This window comes from Coturnix japonica, chromosome 1 (genome assembly GCF_054131305.1).
Source record: "Coturnix japonica strain WE chromosome 1, WE-NBRP24, whole genome shotgun sequence".
Taxonomy (NCBI): Eukaryota; Metazoa; Chordata; class Aves; order Galliformes; family Phasianidae; genus Coturnix; species Coturnix japonica.
Window position 1 is genome coordinate 160,081,941 of NC_140663.1, and position 17,450 is coordinate 160,099,390.

Genomic DNA, 17,450 nt, shown 5'->3' on the forward strand with positions numbered 1-17,450 from the left:
GCTCTGTCCATCAGCTCTGTGCCAGTCTGGGCAGGCATGTGCCACAAAGGCAGAGGCTGCAGGAAACCAGCCCTTAATGAGGGGGAGGAGGAACACTTGGCTGAGGAGGATTTGCAGTCATTCTGCACGTTCCCAAGGGCACCCAAGCCAGGACAAGGCTCCCACTGCTGGTTGCTGCCCTCTTTTTACATGAGTCAGCTAAGCACGGTCCATTTAACACCCATGGGCTCAGGATGCTGAAGAGGCAACTTTACAATAGATGGATGTGAGGGCCTCATTTCTCTTCCTGCCTTTAAGCACTATAATATATTGGCCACCTTCCTCCACCTAATTCCTGACAGCTGCCCAAGTAGGGAGTGAGGGCTGTGCTCAGCACTGCACTGCACCAGCACCAACTCTGAAAGTAAGTGGGAGACACTTCTCAATGCTGGCAGTGCCTGCAGCTAGTTCCAGCTCTCTGCTCACAGCCAGCCCAAGCCTACCCTGGGCCCGGCCAAGCTGGCAACGGGGAAAGACTGAGGAAGGCCCAGGCTTTCCCTGGCAAGAGGTCAAGGCCAGCCTGGCCATTCTGGGTCACTCACCTCTGCACCAGGCAGCCTGGTATTGTCTCAGCAAACAATTGCAGCCAGCTGAAACGTGCAGCCAAGGCAGGGAGGGAGGTCGTGCTTTGAGAAAAGCTCCAGTGACCAGGAGGGCAGTGCTTAAGTACACAGATACACAGGTGTGGGAGCATGCAGGCAGTCTTGCTTGCACAGCCAAAACACACAGCGCCTTGCAGGGGCTGCTCTCAGTCATACAGCCAACACTGTGGCCTTCCCAAATAAAAAGCGTGTATTGCCTTTTCCTCTGGGTGGCACAGGCAGGATGGAGCGTGCCCAGCCTTCACTCCGAGATGGCTTTAAGGAGCCTGCTCGCCTCCATAAGGAAAAAATGCTTGGGTAGGAAAAAAAATGGAACTCAGCCATGCCTGCTAGAATATAAATCCTCAGGGAACAGAGCAGTTGGCTGAGAACACACAAGGTCATCTGGCTGCAAGCTAAACAAGCATTGCTGCAGCATTACAGCTGAAAAGCATTCATGTATGCTAACAGTGACCCCTTGGTGTGCACACATACCTAAAAGTGGCAGCTTTCTCGCTAAGCATCCTTTACTTAGTTGAAGCTGGAGCAGTACACACATACCTCTAAACATAATACTGAACACCAGACAAGATAGAGCTTGTAGACGTCCTACACATGTAAGCTGATCTAACTCAATAGTACTACCTCTTCCCTTGCGCCTCAAGTGTCCTGCTCTGTGCTCCTGCCCTCTTTGTTCTGCTTGCTTTGCCTTGCAGTGAGCTGGTTGAGATTGCTGGGTTATCAGAAGGATGACCCTGAAATAGACTCAGAAAGCAGGAGCAGCTCACAGCCAGGGCAGATGTGCCAGCGCTGGGGTGAGGAAGGGCTCAGCCCTGGCAGGAGCAGCCCAGACCACATTCACTGCAATGCCTGGCCAAAATTGGAGCGCTCCTTATCCCTTTCCATCCACCTCAATGCTGGATTTTAGGATGCAGATGCAGACAAATGCATTCACAGGAGTGGCAGTGTCCTCATTCACCCCATCCCAGTACAAAACACGAGTACCTCCCCAAGCCCTGATGAGCCTTTCAAGCCCAGACGGTGGTGGGGAGCACAACTACTGACCTGGCTGTCACATGCCTTGGACTTGCTATTGCCAATCTTTCCAGTGCCTGAAGTTAAGAGATCCCAACAGACAGGTCTGGGGGCAAATACAGAGCAATACTCTAAGGTCACAAAATCACACTGTGGGAGCCCAGGTGCACCAGTGCACTCAAGGTAGAACAAACAGATGCACTCTACTGGTACAAAGATGGGTCAGTTAGCTTCAGTAGAGGCTGAGTGTAGCACTGAAGCTTCCTTTATTTAAGCTTCACAGTATCGTTTCAGGCCTTCAAGTCAGCCTTGAGATATGAGGCATTATTTGTTAAGTAATGAATCTCTCTGAATAAGCTAGGGCTACAGCAACAAAACCTTGTGATCCATGGCTGCAAGAAAAATCAGGTTCACAGGATGCAAAGCCTGATGAGGAATAAGAGGATCCAAGTATGGTGATTTTAAGGCTCATTAGTTAGCATGCACACTGCACTTCTGCCAGCCCACTGCTCCTTAAGACTCAGCAATTACAAACGTGACTCACTAAAGCATTTCTTTGTGAAACCATTTTTAAAAGTCCACCGAGGCTGTGACTAACCTTATCACATAGCTATGGAATTTGTTCCAAGGCAATTACTTGTCCATCTGCCAACAGATGCAATGTAAAAACATGGGACGCATCTGCAATACTCATCATGCAGACTCCTCATAAACTCCATCCACCTACCAACAAATATGGAGTGGTCTGATTGGGAGGACCCTCCAAGCTTTCTACTGTAGACCTCACTCTCTACAAAACACATGGGCTTGTGAGTTAAAGATGCAAGAAAGCATGAAATCTAAGGGAAAGTGCTACTTGTCTGACTCCTAGTTGGGAAGGGCCTTGGGCTAATCACACACATCTAACAGTGCAAATTAAAAGTAAAATCCTGAGCTCTCAGTCTCAGCAGATGTTCTGTTTTCAGTGGAATTCGAGAGTAGGACAGCCAAGGTACTTGACCTTCTAAAAGGAGAGGGTCAAAGCACCCATGAACTTATAAACATAAGGGAGAGAGAATGTAATTTTAGGCATTATAGTCCTACATAACTTGGGATTTCACACTTAATCAAAGATGGAATTTGTCCTGGCTTGTTGCATCTACAGGTAAAACTTCAGCATCCAAGCTCAACAGCACAAAACTCTCTGCAACTTTGTGTAACATTTGAAGCTTTTAAGCTTGGAACTCTCAGAATCAGGGCAAGAAAGTGCTGTAAGGTGAACAGCATCTCAAGCTGTTACTCATCTGAGAAGACCTCCTCTGCTAAATGGTATTGCATTGTACAAAAGGCAGCCTAAAGGATAACCAGTTCGTTGCAGGACAGGAATGCTTTCAATAAAAAACAACAGTTTGCATTTGCTGCTGAGGGCAGGCTGAGATAGGAGGCACTGGGATCAAAAGCATTGGTCACTTGTCTTAAAAACTCATTGCATTGGGCTCTGGATATATCTATGCTGGCAGCTCTCTGCTTTAATCACGCAGCTTGAGACCTTTCGCTACTTCAATCCTCCCACTCAGTCTTCACTTATAAAGCATGGAGACTCTCAGCAGCCAGACACTGCTCACTGCTTTGCCCCACAGTGAAGTTTTGCTCTCCAGCAACAGCCAAAAATGAACAACAGAGCTTAGGCCTAACGCTCAGCCAGTATTATGCACATAATACATACAATGAGCACAATCACTTTAATAAAGATGTTTGATCACAGCATCTCTGCTCAGAAGGGGGCTCAAAGGGGACACAGAAGGGCTCTTTCAGTCCTCTGCTCTGCTGTCCCATTAAGCAATCCCATCTGCATCAGTGCTGTTTCCATCATCTGAGAATAAAACAAAGCTGCTTCTTGTAACGTGGCTTTGCTCAAGTCATTATAACAAATGCTGGTACAAGTTAAACGTGCTGACAATTATGCTGCTCTATTTCAGCATGAAAAGTGTCAGTAGGAGTAAGGAGTCGGGGCTTTCTGGATTAACAAAGCCAAGAAGCTTCTGCAGTTTCAGTTGTGACCAACTCAGCGACTCCAAGCGAAGATACACTTATGGGAACACAGTGCTGGAGAAAATGAAAGCGTGCCACTCTCCCCCTCCTGACTACAGCTCAGTGGTCCATTACTCTCAGCCGTCCATTTAAGTATTTATGGGCTAAGACTTACATAGCTTGCTCTGAAAGTAATGCCTCCTTTTTGTGGTTTTTTGTTTGTTTGTTTGTTTGTTTGTTTGTTTTCTCTCCCATGGAAATTATAGCAGATACAAGAACAGCAGTATTTGATACAGCAAATTCCCAGCTACAAAATGTTATTTTTCAATACGGTCGTCACCATTAGTTGATTCATGTGGATGAGTTGACTGAGACACTCTTCATTTTGTGGTGTGACAGCTGTGCACAGCCATCTGGATGATGCCTTGTCTTTCACGTCTTTGTCACCACTGCCAAAAGGCACCAGCCGCCGCCTCACTGTGCTCACATCCACTGTTTGGTCTCCATAAATGTTCAGCAAGCTTCTATGAATGTCAGTGGGTGCCATCTTTTCTGCATGGAGGAAATCAATGACACACCTTTGCTTTAAACATGCTTTCATGTCAGATGCCATTCTGTCAGACTGCATCTCTGCTGCCATCTGTCACACCACAATACACATCAGAACATTGCTGGGAAGGTTCAACCTCTACTGCCATACCACCAACAACCACCTCTGATGTCATGGACCAGCATGATAAAACAGGAGGCATTACTTTTAGAGCAGTCCTCATAATATGCATTTTTTTCAAAGATTTCTCTAAAATAACGTCAGTTTAAACATGTTGACCCAAGTAATTTTAATTATGCTGAAATTTAAGAGGATATCATTGACAATCTAAGTGATCTTTGTTGCTACAGACCGCTGTATACACGTACAAAACATAGCAAAATACTAACGCTTAGGCCTTGATTTTCCTAATGCTGAACGGCAATAGCTGTAATAACTTTCTCAGTGCTTCTGACAACCAGAACAGTCATCATTACAAACAAAACAAGTTCATGGTTTGGTCCCTTGGCAGCAGAAAGGCACACAATGCTGCCTTTCTTTAATCCAGCCTCCAGTTGGGAGAGGCAGTTGGGACGAGCCTGTAGCATAAAGCATCTTGGAATTTGCACCCTATTGCTTGGGTCTATAATAAGGCTACCTGGGTATTGCTGAAAAATGAAGGATGCTCAGAGAAGAGAGAAACAAGAAGCAGATCGCACACTATGGTTTTCAGTGGAGATTCTACTTTGAGATCCTTTGGGGAAGGCTATTGCTCTGAATGAGCCGGATTGGGATGAGACACCACACGTCTCACTGCTCTGGAGGACAAAAAGAGGGTGGGGAATCTTGCAAAGCAAGAATTCCAAAACACAGTTTGCAAGGATACAAAAGACCTAATTAAGATCAGAGCCAGTGTTACGATAAGAGGGAACACAGATCAACTCAGTTTGGTCAACCCTACTGGAACCGGGTAGATATTCCTCAAGTTTTGCACTTTGTCAATATGCCAACATAAATACACTGGAAACAACCAACATGATACGCTAAAGCCAAGCTCTGTCTGTGAAATCTAGTGGGCTTCCTAACACTGCACTGAGTATGTTTTGTTTATGGGAATCTGTCTGAAAAGACACTATGGCTACTAAACTGCATTTACTTTAAGCAAAGTACTAATTTCTAGAGAGTGTCTAGAGTGCAATGGGGTTATTTAGAAGTGGCGTGGCAATCTGAAAAGTTAGGGCAGCTTTTTTTTTGTAATGCAAGCAGTTGAATTTCTAGGTTAGTTCATAGTATATATGTACAGGAATAAAAATGCATCGCTGATTTATAAGGCTTTTGTATACCATCTCAGAAAGGACGTGAATGTTCCCTGTTAAAGGCGTGTAGAGATGCACTACCCCCCTTTCATCTTTGAATTCAATATGAACAAGGATTTGGCCACTTAACAGCACTGAAACATTGAAAATATTACATAGGATTCTGATCTCTTGAGTCAGCATAGGAGCTGTGACCTCAACCCATTAACAGACCTAAAGGCAAATGATCTTTTGTATATTTACGAAGGAAAATGATCTCATGTACGCAAGTAAAAGAAGTATGTACTGCCACTTCCTCCTCCCCAAAAAATCACCAGTTTTAAATACAAACTATTGCACCACATCTTTCTGGTAAAAATAAAAGCCAAAAACATTCAGAGAACAATTTCTTAAGTCCAGTTCAGCAGAAAAATCAAATTATGGGATAATGCATCTCTGAAGTGTTTGCACAATGTAAATATATAAATACGCTTTTGGTGCATAAATATTTAAGAAAACGGAACTACAAAGATGACTTTTATATGAACCCCCTAAGTTTCTGTGATGTGAATAACTCTTACTTTATCTCGCATTTTCTGTCTTCGTATAAATCACTAAATTCATACAATAAAGTTTGCTTTTCGGAAGAATCTCCCAAATTAGTTAATCCAGCATCAAAAATTACTGCAACAGAGGGTTCAGCACTGAGCAGCATTTAAACACCAAATGTACCAGTCTTGTGAGCAAATAGGAACATGGAACAATTGCACAGAAGGCCCGCTTTGCACAACAAACATCGCGCAGCCACAGACACCTGTATTCCTTCCCTGTGCGAGTCAAATCCACTGAACTCAGCATATGTAAGAAATGCTTACTGCTGTCTGGAGACAGAAACTCAGCTCTGCCACCAGGAAAGACAGTGTTTCACTGTGGGGGAAGACAAATCAGCCCAGTGACAAATATCCCTTAGCGGTTCCCCGTCTGCTCACACAAAGCTAGGAGTCACCAACAAAGCCTGTTCTGAACTGGCGGTGCCACAAACTAGCAGCTTGCACCCAGTACCTGTTCAATCTTGTTCAGAAAACCTCCAAATCCCCACCCTGGATGCACAACCCAGAGAAGCTGCCCCTATTTAAATGTTCTATCAAGGGCTCTATGCCATGTTTTATGATTCAACTACATCTCCAAACCATGCTGAAAGGAGGTTGAGATGGTATCTTCTCTGGAGACAGAACACAGTGGTGTTAACCTACTGCTGTAGGCATTCTGCAGCTCTTGCTGCGCATCACTAAGAAAAACTAGAGGACAGGAGCTCCCATTGAGCTTAGCACAGTGTTATACGTATGACTTGGGTTTTAAGATCATCTAGTCAGATCATGTAGTTCCACTCCCCCTGCCACTGGCAAGGTTGCCAACCACTAAATCCAGGGCCCCAGCCAGTTTGGCCTTGAACACTTCCAGAGATAGGGCATCCAAAGCTTCTCTGGGCAACCTGTGCCAGCATCTCACCGCTCTGTCAGTGAACAACTTCCCCGACATCAAACTAAAGGAGGAGAAGACCTAGATTAAAAACCATTCCCCTTGTCCTATCACTATCTTCTTCTGTAAACAGTTGGTCTCCCTCCTCCTCATAAGCTCCCTTTAAGTACCAGAAGGCCACTGTTATGCCCACGTTCATTTCAACAGGGATGCTCAATGAGCTCCCAGGAACTCATCCCTTCATTCTGCCATATCAGCTGCTCCACTCAACTTGATATCATCAGCATATTTGCTGAGTGCACTCAATCCCATTATCTGTGTCACTGATAAACATTTGAAAGAGTACCAGTCCCAAGATGGATCCCTGGCAGACACCACTCACTGGCCTCCACCTGCACATAGAGCTATTGACAACAATCCTCTGGCTGAGATCATCCAATAAATTCCTTATCTATTGATCAATGCAACCTTCAAATCTATCTCTCTCCACCTTAGAGATAAGAATGTGGTGGTGGACCATGTCAAAGACCTTGAAGAAGTCCAAGTAGATGCCATCACTTGCCTTTCCTCTCTTTCCTTTGTCCATAAATGCAGTCATTCCATCACAGAAGGCCACCAAGTTGGTCAGACATGACCTTCCCCCATTGGTGAAGCCATGCTGGCTGTCTTGGATCACATGCTCCTCCCTCATGTGCCTTAACGTCTCTCCCAGGAGGATCTGTTCCATGATCTTCCCAGGCACAGAGATGAGGCTCACCAGCCTGTAGTTCCCCAGGTCCTCCTTTCTCCCTTTAGTAAAAACGTGAATGATGTGTTTACCTTCTTCCAGTCACCAGGGACACTGCATGACAGCCACAACTTTCCAAATATGATGAAGAGCAGCCTGGCCATCAAGTCTCCAGATAATAAAATTTCTAGAAACAATGCAATTTAAGGGATAAGAACTCCTTACTAAATGAATACTAATTACCAATTATTTCATATATATTGCACAAAGTTTCATATTGCATAAACATAGTCAGGATTGGAATAAGATCATCTACATCAATTAAAGAGTAAGTCGTCTCACCATTGCACATTAACACTACAGCAAAGAAATTCTGGTAAATGAAGCTGTCAATTACTTGACATGCAAATTCTCAAGAGAAATTAATATACTTTGCCATTGATGTGACTCAGTGTTATGGAAGTGTGTATAGACATGACTTGGGTAATCAGTGTCTATATGTTTTAGAATAACTCGTGCACTCTATGTGGCAAGCACTAAAACCTATTTGAGAACTGCAGCTGTTTAAACTTTGCACTGGAAACAAAACACAGAAGTAATGCATCTGAACACAATACAATTCCGGCATAAGAGCTGAAAAGTCTCACATGTAAATTCAATACTTCACGTTGTCATAAAAAAAAAGGCCACGTTGTTTCTGGTATTCTTTATTAAAAATACTGCTGTACACATGAAGAATGAAAACAGGATTAAAGATGAGTAACACATATTGGGATCATGACATCAGAACTTAACGTACTGGTGCTTTTTAGGGGAAGCAGTTGACACCTGAATTACCGAAACAAGGGCAAATCAAAAAATATATAGGTACCCTCAACAAAATATTTACAATATAGTAAATACAGCAACAGAATTTAAAACCAGTACAAAAATTAAAATGACCAACATCACATGATTTCAAAGGTTGCCCCGTCTGTGCTTTTAGCTGTAAGAATAGGAAGGTTAGGATTAAAATTTCCCATCTAGGAGGACACATCCTGGTGGCTCTGCCTTATAAATACAGACATATATAATTCTTCCTATGAATGGACCAAACTACAACTTCAGGACAACCTTCTAAATGGAATTAAAATGGGGTAGAAGGACTCTCCCCCCAAAAAACACCCAAGCTGAACTTCAGACTGTTTAAAATCATTCCCAAATAAAAACCAAATGAAATAAATAGGAAAAAAAAAAAGAAAAAAAAAAAAAAAAAAAAAAGAAAAAAAAAAGAAACTTTTTTTTTTCTTTAAATATCCTTTTATGTATTACCTGACACCAAATATTTTCTGGCTGACATTATTTACGTATGAAAACTTATTAGCTGTCTACCTTTTAGTTTTTAAACCAAGTCCTGAGGTTAATAGGGGCTGAAGCAAACTGACATTATGCAAATACACACAGGTTTGCAATTTAGACACATCTTGCAGAGGGCGGTTTGCTGGTCTAAAAAGGATGATAATTGAAGCCCTATTTGACCCCTGCCTTACACTTGCACAAAATATTGGTCCACAAATTAAATTTTCAAAGGTTCCCAAACCCCACAACTGAACAGATGATCCCCTTTCATTTTCAAAGAAAACAATACTGGAAAAAACGTCAGCCCGCTTATAAATTAAGCATTTCATATTTCTTCTAGAATACAAGTACTTCTTTTTTGTACAAAAGAATTACAATATGATTTGTCAAAAAACATATAAAAGACAGCTGCTCTTCCTCAAATACATGAGCTAATGATAAAAGACTGTTTTTTCGTGTTCACTTTTCAAAGTTCCTGTTCCTTTTACATTAAAAAGAACATTCTGGCAACTGTTATCGTTTGAATATTAAACATTATGTTCCTTTTAAAATTCATTTGATCAAATGCAACAATAATCGATCTTTAAACTCAACAACTGATGCTACCTCACGTGGATTCAACCACGTTCTCTAAAACGAGTAAAGCACGTCCCTAGTCTTCAAAGCTTTCGATGTGACGAGAGTTGCTTTCCTTGATGCAAGTCTCAAGGCGGAGAATCACTTTAAAGCTTACAAAAGTGGACAGAGAAATATTAAAAACTTCTCTGAAAACTACAAATATTGGGAATTATTAAAATTGATGCCAGTAACATCAGTTGCAAGTGCTTAAGAGTCTGTCCTGACCTTTTGAGTTTCCACATTTTCTCCATGGTGAGCACCCAGTGCTATTAAAACATTCAGTGCTGGGAAAGGATCGATACAGTCTTCACTACTGCTTTAAGAAAGAAAATTCCTACGTATTTGGCAGTCTTCAGTATCAAAGTGTAGGTGTTTAACTAGAAATCCCACGAATACCCAAGTTTGGAGACAACTGCATGTCCAAATATTAGAAAGGTAATTGAGGAGGAAAATTCCAGACTTTTGAGACTGAATTACTTCAGGAATATTCAATGTATTGAGTATTATCAAAAGTAATATTACTTTGGGCTAAGCAGTGACTGCAAAGGCACAGCAGATCATTATCCCTCCAGATTCAGGCTGTAAAACTTGAAAAGCTCTTGATGCCAGACAACTGCTGTGTTTAGTTAATCTTCTTTTAACAGTGTCTTTGTATCTGTATCCAGTGTAGCGTACCATAATAAAGCTGTGGTTCAAAGAACAGAACTTTATACAAAAATTATACTGTAAATAACCTAAAGTAATACACTCCTGAAACTTCAGGCATTTAAACACAATTTCTTTTTTTAAAAAAAAATCTATTAAAAAATTGCATAAATGTAAATGCTTCTGACTAGCAGGAAAACATACAAACATTTCTTAAAAGGCGATGGTTGTGTTTTGAGCAAATTTGATATGCTCCTTAAATTACAGATGTTTCCCATGATGCTATTTTCGTCACTTCGCTTAGACAAAGTTTAATCCAAATAATAGGGAACTTTCTTTTCCTTTTTTTGCTTTTGGTCAATTCAGTGATACTTCAAGCTGATCCATTTTAAAGTTTCCATCTTCTTTTTTTTTTTCCAAGCTAACAGTGGGTGGCATACAGAGCTTGCATACAACGCACTTTTACAGAGGTTACGAACTAAATGGTAATTAATAGAACACAATCTCTATTAAATTATTTACCTGGTCCTTTATGCTATTCTGGGTGCAAATAATATCAAAAATGAATAAATTTGCTTTATCCTCAGTGACAAAAATGTATCCCAGAAACGTCCTTGCAAAGAGTTTCCCTTAAGTATACAATGTGGCAAAACTTCAGAGATCAGAAAAGTCTTAAAAAAATTAAAATTAGTGCATATACAAGTGGAAAAAATAAAAGCAGGAACATCATGCACCTGATGTGTTCCTTAATCTAAAATAAATTCTTCACAGATAAAGCCTCCAATGGCAGCCTTAGCTCTAGGATAAGTGAAACATTCTTCCCTTCAAGTAACAGTGTACCTGACTGAAGTGCAAGCAGCTTTGCTCATCTCCTGTTTGTTTCCCAAATGTGAAATGAGATGACAACAACAATTCAGCTGTAGTGCAATTTGCTATTGGTTAAGTTCCTCAGCAATGTCCTGCATGCTTTCAGCAAATACTACAACTGACCATTTGCGGCTGCAATCAGTTCTTGAAAAGTATTTTCAAAGCAGCGTTTTAAATCGCTGTAAGTTACCACAAGTACACTCTTCTCATCTCTGGAAATGAGGCTTATTTTTTCTGGCACACCAGCATCTAACTGTAACAAGAATGCAAAAGATAAAATAAAAGAAGCGTGAAATAAATGGCAAAACATTTCCCCAATAACAAAAGCAATCGATTTCTTCGCAAGTACGCTATTTCGGTGCAACTCAGATTCTTCCTTTCTTTGTTAACACAGCTGAGCTCCACAAGAACAACATACTTGCCAAGAAATCAAGACATTTTGGTCTTAACATGATGGACATCCCAAACCTGTGGACTAAGTTACCATTGTTTTCTTCCCTGTCCATAAAACAAGTAATCCTGCAATACTACTTCCCCCTGTACAGAACGTCTAGTATAATTTTCAGAGAACTCCTGATGAACAGAACGCTTGACATAACATTTGCACATCATCCACTATATTTACACATAAGATCCACATGCCTCCTAGTAGAGTAGGTAAATTACCTCTTGCCCATTCTAGAAGTGAGTTAATGGACGGACCAACCCCAAGTACTCTGAATAAAAGCAAAAACCCAAATCTCACAGTTTTTTTTTCCATAGTGGACACAAACTAGTTCAAGCCTTCTGTAGAGTACACTTCTTCCCTTATTCTAAGAAAAACATTACCTACTTACAGTCCATAAATGAAAGGATAATTCAGGCTTAAAGATTAAAATTTGTTCCACATTTGTTTTCATGTTTTGTTCTGACTTCTCAAATACAATATTAAAGTAATACCAGAACTGAGTTGCATGATCTTCCAAGCAACCTCCATGCAACTCCTGTCACCAATATTTGATGACAATTGCCTGTAATAGATGCAGAAACACTTCTGTAATGAAATCTATTTAGAAAACATGAAGCTCCACAAATGGCACATTCTCCCTTAAGGAGGCTGCTGGATTCCTTACACTAGGAAGTTTCAGGAACATAGCAGAGAAGTAGCAAATTGGGATGCATGTGTGTTACGCTACTTACATTAGAGATATATCACAGAGTCTTAATTCAGAGCAGAGAACCATGGTAGTTCATGTGCTGGCAGTCCCTTCTGACACTTTCTTATGATCTCAATTTGCAAGACACCTCTAGCAATGGAGAACTGACTCTTGTAATGAAAAGCTTTGTGGCTTGATATGTTGATATTTCCAAATTCTGATACTACAAACTTTCCAGCTCCCATATGGATGGTGAGGCAGAGGCAAGTAGGGTATTATATCACTGAGATGATCTTTGGAAATACAGCCCCGGCAGGATTAAATAAATGTAATGTTGTACTGACTGGCAGAAAGACAATTACATTTGGCACTGAGATGTTGGCTGCTGTCTGAAGCAACACAGCAAATTAGAAACTGCTTACATTTATCTTCTAAAAATAACATTCTGATCATAACCTTAAGAGCTGTAACCTCCCAAATGTAAAGCTTCTACTTTGTGAATAGCTTAGGAGGACAAAAGAAAGCAAATTAGCTTTTAATTCTTGTAGAGTGGGATAAAACTACACTTCCCTTCCAACACCCGTTACAAAATGTTATCATGTTCAGGCTGTGTGAGAAACTGTCTACTGTTCACACTGTCTCTCACAAAACTGGTAAAACATCTTAGTAAGCTTAGCATTTGGAAGACCCATATTAAGAAAGCCACACAGCCGACTAGAAAGGTTTATGACTTTCTTTTTGTTTTCCTTTGGATACATAAATCAGCATCTTAGCAAAAAAAGATCTCAAAAACATTGTTTTGGAAAAAAAAATAAAAAAACAAAAAACAAAAACCCCAAGCACTTTTGAAACACTGGAGTGAGTTTCATTCAAAAAGAATGCTTGTGGAGCACAGCGGGAAAGCCCAAATAACCACTTCTAGTAGTGAACACTATGATTTCAGAAATGCTTTGTAGAGTGTGTTTCTGAAGCAACGTTCCACAAAGCCTTACATTTTCTGTGTGTTGAGCTCACAACCACAGAAGAGAAGAGCCTCTGTTTAAAAAAAGATAAGCCATGAGCATTTACAGAATAAGGCATTCTTTGACTCAGTCTCCTACCTACAAATTCAGGGCTGTTCACCATTTGTTACAGAGCTATACTGGTTACTGCTTTCAAATCATGATGACATTTCACCATTTGAATACCAACATGCTGTTGATTGATGTCAATTCCTTTACTGCCCCTCTTAAAGCGATTACAGACACCAACCAGATAAAAATGGTTAAAAATACGCACAGCAGTGGTCTAACAGCAGATAAAAAACTGACAGTGTAGAAAGAGTTTTAACTGTAATTACTCAGCTGTTTCATACCAATGGGTCTGAGTATGTACAAATGTTTGTGGAAAAGAAAGTTAGTTACCTAATCCTAGAAAGGAAAATACAAGCCACAAACTATACATTGTCGCTGTCTGCACTGCCACTCTTGATGTAGGGAGTGGAATGACCAGGAGGCTACAAAGAAAAGTAGCATCTTATTCTCCTATATGTTACTGAAGTTTGATAAAACAACATAAGTTGAAAGCTGATCTGACCCAAATAAATAAATCAGTTTGTAAAGCTGCTTGTTTTGCTCCATAATCACTGAAGATCTTTTAGTCTACCTTCCATCTCCCACTATTAACTGTAAAAGCATTCAGCTAAATTTTGTGAGTGGTGCAGCTCTTAGACTGCAAGACTATGAGTTTTTACCAGAAACAGGCTTAACATAGTATGCAACAGAAATTTTCCTCACTGTCCAGGTCAGTGATGGATTTTGCTCAAACTTCTATTGCAGTTCCCCTCCTGATATGCCCTCCTGCCTTCCACTCTGGTCAGCACAGTTTAGGAATGGACCCTCTCACTTTATGACCATCTTATATGATAACTATATCAAGAGAAACCTCTCCCTGTAAAAGTTTTACGGATCCTTTATGCTGTATTGAAAAGACCAGAGTAGCATAAAGGGACCAGCATTGCTTATCCACAGTATTCAATGCGTTCTAGGATTAATATGTAATCTCATGCTGTATTACTGAATTCCAAGTATTAACATTAATGTACTACTAAGTTTATTTACAATATCCATAATTGTTTGAGCATTAGCTTCAAGAATACATTGTTTTCAACCAAAATAGGGGGAAAAATAACCATCAGTTAAATCGGCAGAATTAACCTGCCAATAACAACTTGCTCTGAATTGGAATATTATTCTAAAGAAATTCAACCCATGCAGTTTTTAAAAGCTAACCCAAATACAGTGTACCTTGTTAAGACATGAGATAATGTGACTGAGGTCAATCCAAGGAGTACCCGCTTCTGTCACCTGATGGAAAAGGTGATCTCGAAAGAGCTTTAGTAAATACCTGTCTCCAGTTTCTGACCACGTTGGGTCTTTCTGAAACCTGGTGTAAAACAAAGGCTCATATTAAAATTCAGGAAGATAGGACAAAGCAAAGGTCATGTATACACACTACTGTGCTATCTGATTGAGTCACCCTGCTGTTCTGCTGAGCTTCCTGTTAAGATCTGCAATTACATTAGTATCTCCTGCCACACTGTCAGAAGATGACACATTCAAAGCTTCTCTGAAGTACCTGAAGTTAATGTCTATGAAAGGCCCACAGAAAAGCAATGGAGGGAAACAGTGGCCTTCTTTAACGAGTTTACTGTGTAAATGTTAGAAATTAGCTTTGCAAACACAACTCTTGCAGCCAAGTCTATTCAGAAAACAATAATCAACAGAAAACCAAACAGGAGCACTTAATTTTTATGCATTACCTCATAAAAAAACAAGCTGACAATTAACAGGTTTAAAACAGATATCTACATAATCAGCTGCAGTTCAAAAGAGCTACCCTTTTCCTCAAAAGCCATTATTGCTCACAACAAACAAGGAGAATCCAATCATTTATTTAATATTTTTGTCAAAGTTGCTTATCTTCCTTTTTTCAAAAGTTAACAACTAACCTCTGAAGAGGCAAAGGTGGGGGGGAAATGTTCAGCTTAAATTTACAAGGGAAGAAATTTTATGTTGCAAACTGGGTTTTACATGCTCTACACCACAAAAACAAGAATTTCTTACTCTGGCCTCTCATTGATTGTTCCCAATTTTGCTAGAAGCCTAAACAACCTTCCATTTTGGACCTCCTAGAAAACAAGAAAGATTATTCAAGTTTCTGAAACATAAAATTAAGACACTTATTTGCCAAAGATATACCATAGTAATGTGAATGAAGTGCTATGAACTACAATAATTGATTTATTCTAAGAAGATGGTATAGTTTCTTCAGAAAGAGATCTAGATCCAATACACTATATTGTATACTGGCAGCCTGGTTGTAATTTTCACACTTCACATTTAAGTGAGGAAATTTAATAACCAGTGACAACTTGCTGCCCTAGCAAGAACTGGATCAGGCAACCTATCACTATGTGGAAACTAGTCTAGCCTCTCTTGTCAGCCTACATTCAGAAGTAAATTAAAATACAGTTATTTTAAACAAGAAGAATATGTTAACACACCTGTGCGTGTTTGTACATACATATGTACATATGCATAGCTAGACTGTAGAAGTAAATAGTATAAATAGCTGATTTCAAGCATATAGGAGAAGAAACATTATCTGCTACACATGCTCTTGAAAAACGTTTTGCAGATCATTAGTAAATGCTGCATAGCAATAACATCACACTGAAACTGGAAATACAGTCTAGTCCAAATATTTTGAAACAAGTTCTTCCAAAAAATCCAGAAATATAGTTTTTTATTTTAATGCAGTATAAAATCGAAGTACTCTGAGTAATGACAGAGGCAAAGTAATCAGAACAAACTCATACAAAAGACAGAACATTAGCATTTTAAGATGCTTAAAATACATGCAATCAATTGAAAAATTGATTTCTTACATCCTTCATTATCATTTAAGCTACAATAAAAAGTGTTATATCTTAAGCTAGCTTGCATTACACCATGGATTAACCTTCTGTTTAAGTAAAGCTGCTCAAAGCTGACACGAAAAAAAGACTCTCTCCTGACATTACTCATACTCTCCAGTGGCCCAGCTCTCAGATGTTATTCATGCTAAGCTGCATCTCACTCCATGCATGATCATATTGATTTCAAATTAATTCAGTCTGGAGTAGATTACCCAGCTGTGCACAGTAAATAAAGTAGGTCAAGGTGATAACAGCTTGACCTCAAACAACTTATGGGGTAGCAAGATTTTTTATTACCGGTCTAAAGAACACACAGCGGAACTGCTTGTACTTCAATTAAAGCTGCATTTGGAGATCAACAGTAAAGACTTACCTTCTCCAGCTAGCAAAGGTCTATACAACCTCAAAATAATTTTTTTGCATGTGCCAAAAACACAAAAGCCAAAACAACATCTGTGTGAGTGCTACAGCCTCATAGATTCCCTGTCAGTGGCAACAGAGAGTTGAGCAACAACGCTGGCTCTAAGCCTCCAGGTGGCCTCTCTGCAGGCTTGGCAGCATGTAAGGCAGGGAATTCTCCTAGAGTGGATTAAAGGACTTGAAAACAGAGGTTTTGCATGCTTGAATGTTGTGACACGTAGATAATGGGAATATTAAGGTGAGGAAGGAAAAGGACAGAGTAACAGGGTCGCTACTGTGTGAAATGTGAGCAACAATATCCATGGCTTCAAGAGAACACCAACATTATTATCTACACACAAACCACTTCCAATATCATAAGCCCCTAAGCTGTGAATGACTGCATGCTTGGAGAACATGCAGAAAAATAACATACATGCTACTGCTGTTCTAACATTCTCCCCTAAGCATCTGCTTTGGGGCAATAACAAAGGATATCAGGCTGGACTTAAGTGATACTGTAGCTCTGATGACACTGATATTTATCACTGCTAGATAAACAGCTACTGATGAACTTGCAGCTATGCAACAGTTTGTGTTTGCAGTGGCTCTTCTCACCTGCCAGTGAAAAGCAACTGCTATTAAAAAACCTGACTGAAAATGCAGAATGCTTTATGCTGGTTATAGGACAACCTCCCATTTTTATTATGGGAAAACGTTCACCCATCCAAAGCACAGTGGGCCACCTTAACAAGAAGTGATCTTAAACATTTAGAGCAGGAGTTGTAGTTGAC

The 17,450-nt window shown here is 40.2% G+C and overlaps 2 protein-coding genes across 17 annotated transcripts in view; one reads left to right on the forward strand and one right to left on the reverse strand.

Annotated features, from left to right (window-relative positions):
• The window catches only part of FLT1 (fms related receptor tyrosine kinase 1), a 102,245-nt gene extending 93,275 nt beyond the window's left edge, over positions 1-8,970 (forward strand). The window contains exon 30 of one of the 2 annotated variants that reach the window (XM_015852074.2): positions 3,614-8,970. In XM_015852074.2, coding sequence (XP_015707560.2) covers positions 3,614-3,818 — 205 coding nt within the window. In that variant the 3' untranslated portion in view covers positions 3,819-8,970. The remainder of the gene's footprint in view (positions 1-3,613) is intronic. The other variant, XM_085536309.1, reaches the window with a different exon arrangement.
• PAN3 (poly(A) specific ribonuclease subunit PAN3) overlaps positions 8,387-17,450 on the reverse strand; it is a 73,297-nt gene continuing 64,233 nt past the window's right edge. For 12 of the 15 annotated variants that reach the window (XR_004305969.2, XR_014942175.1, XM_085536320.1 and 9 more), the window contains 3 exons: positions 15,404-15,468; positions 14,585-14,723; positions 8,387-11,416 (listed from right to left, as the gene is read on the reverse strand). Coding sequence is in view for 13 of the 15 variants with exons in the window: in XM_085536320.1 (XP_085392446.1) it covers positions 11,276-11,416; positions 14,585-14,723; positions 15,404-15,468 (345 nt within the window). In the remaining 2 variants the exon portion in view is untranslated. Of the gene's footprint in view, positions 12,174-14,584; positions 14,724-15,403; positions 15,469-17,450 lie in introns of all 15 variants that reach the window. The other 3 variants (XM_015852069.3, XM_085536321.1, XM_085536322.1) reach the window with 3 other exon arrangements.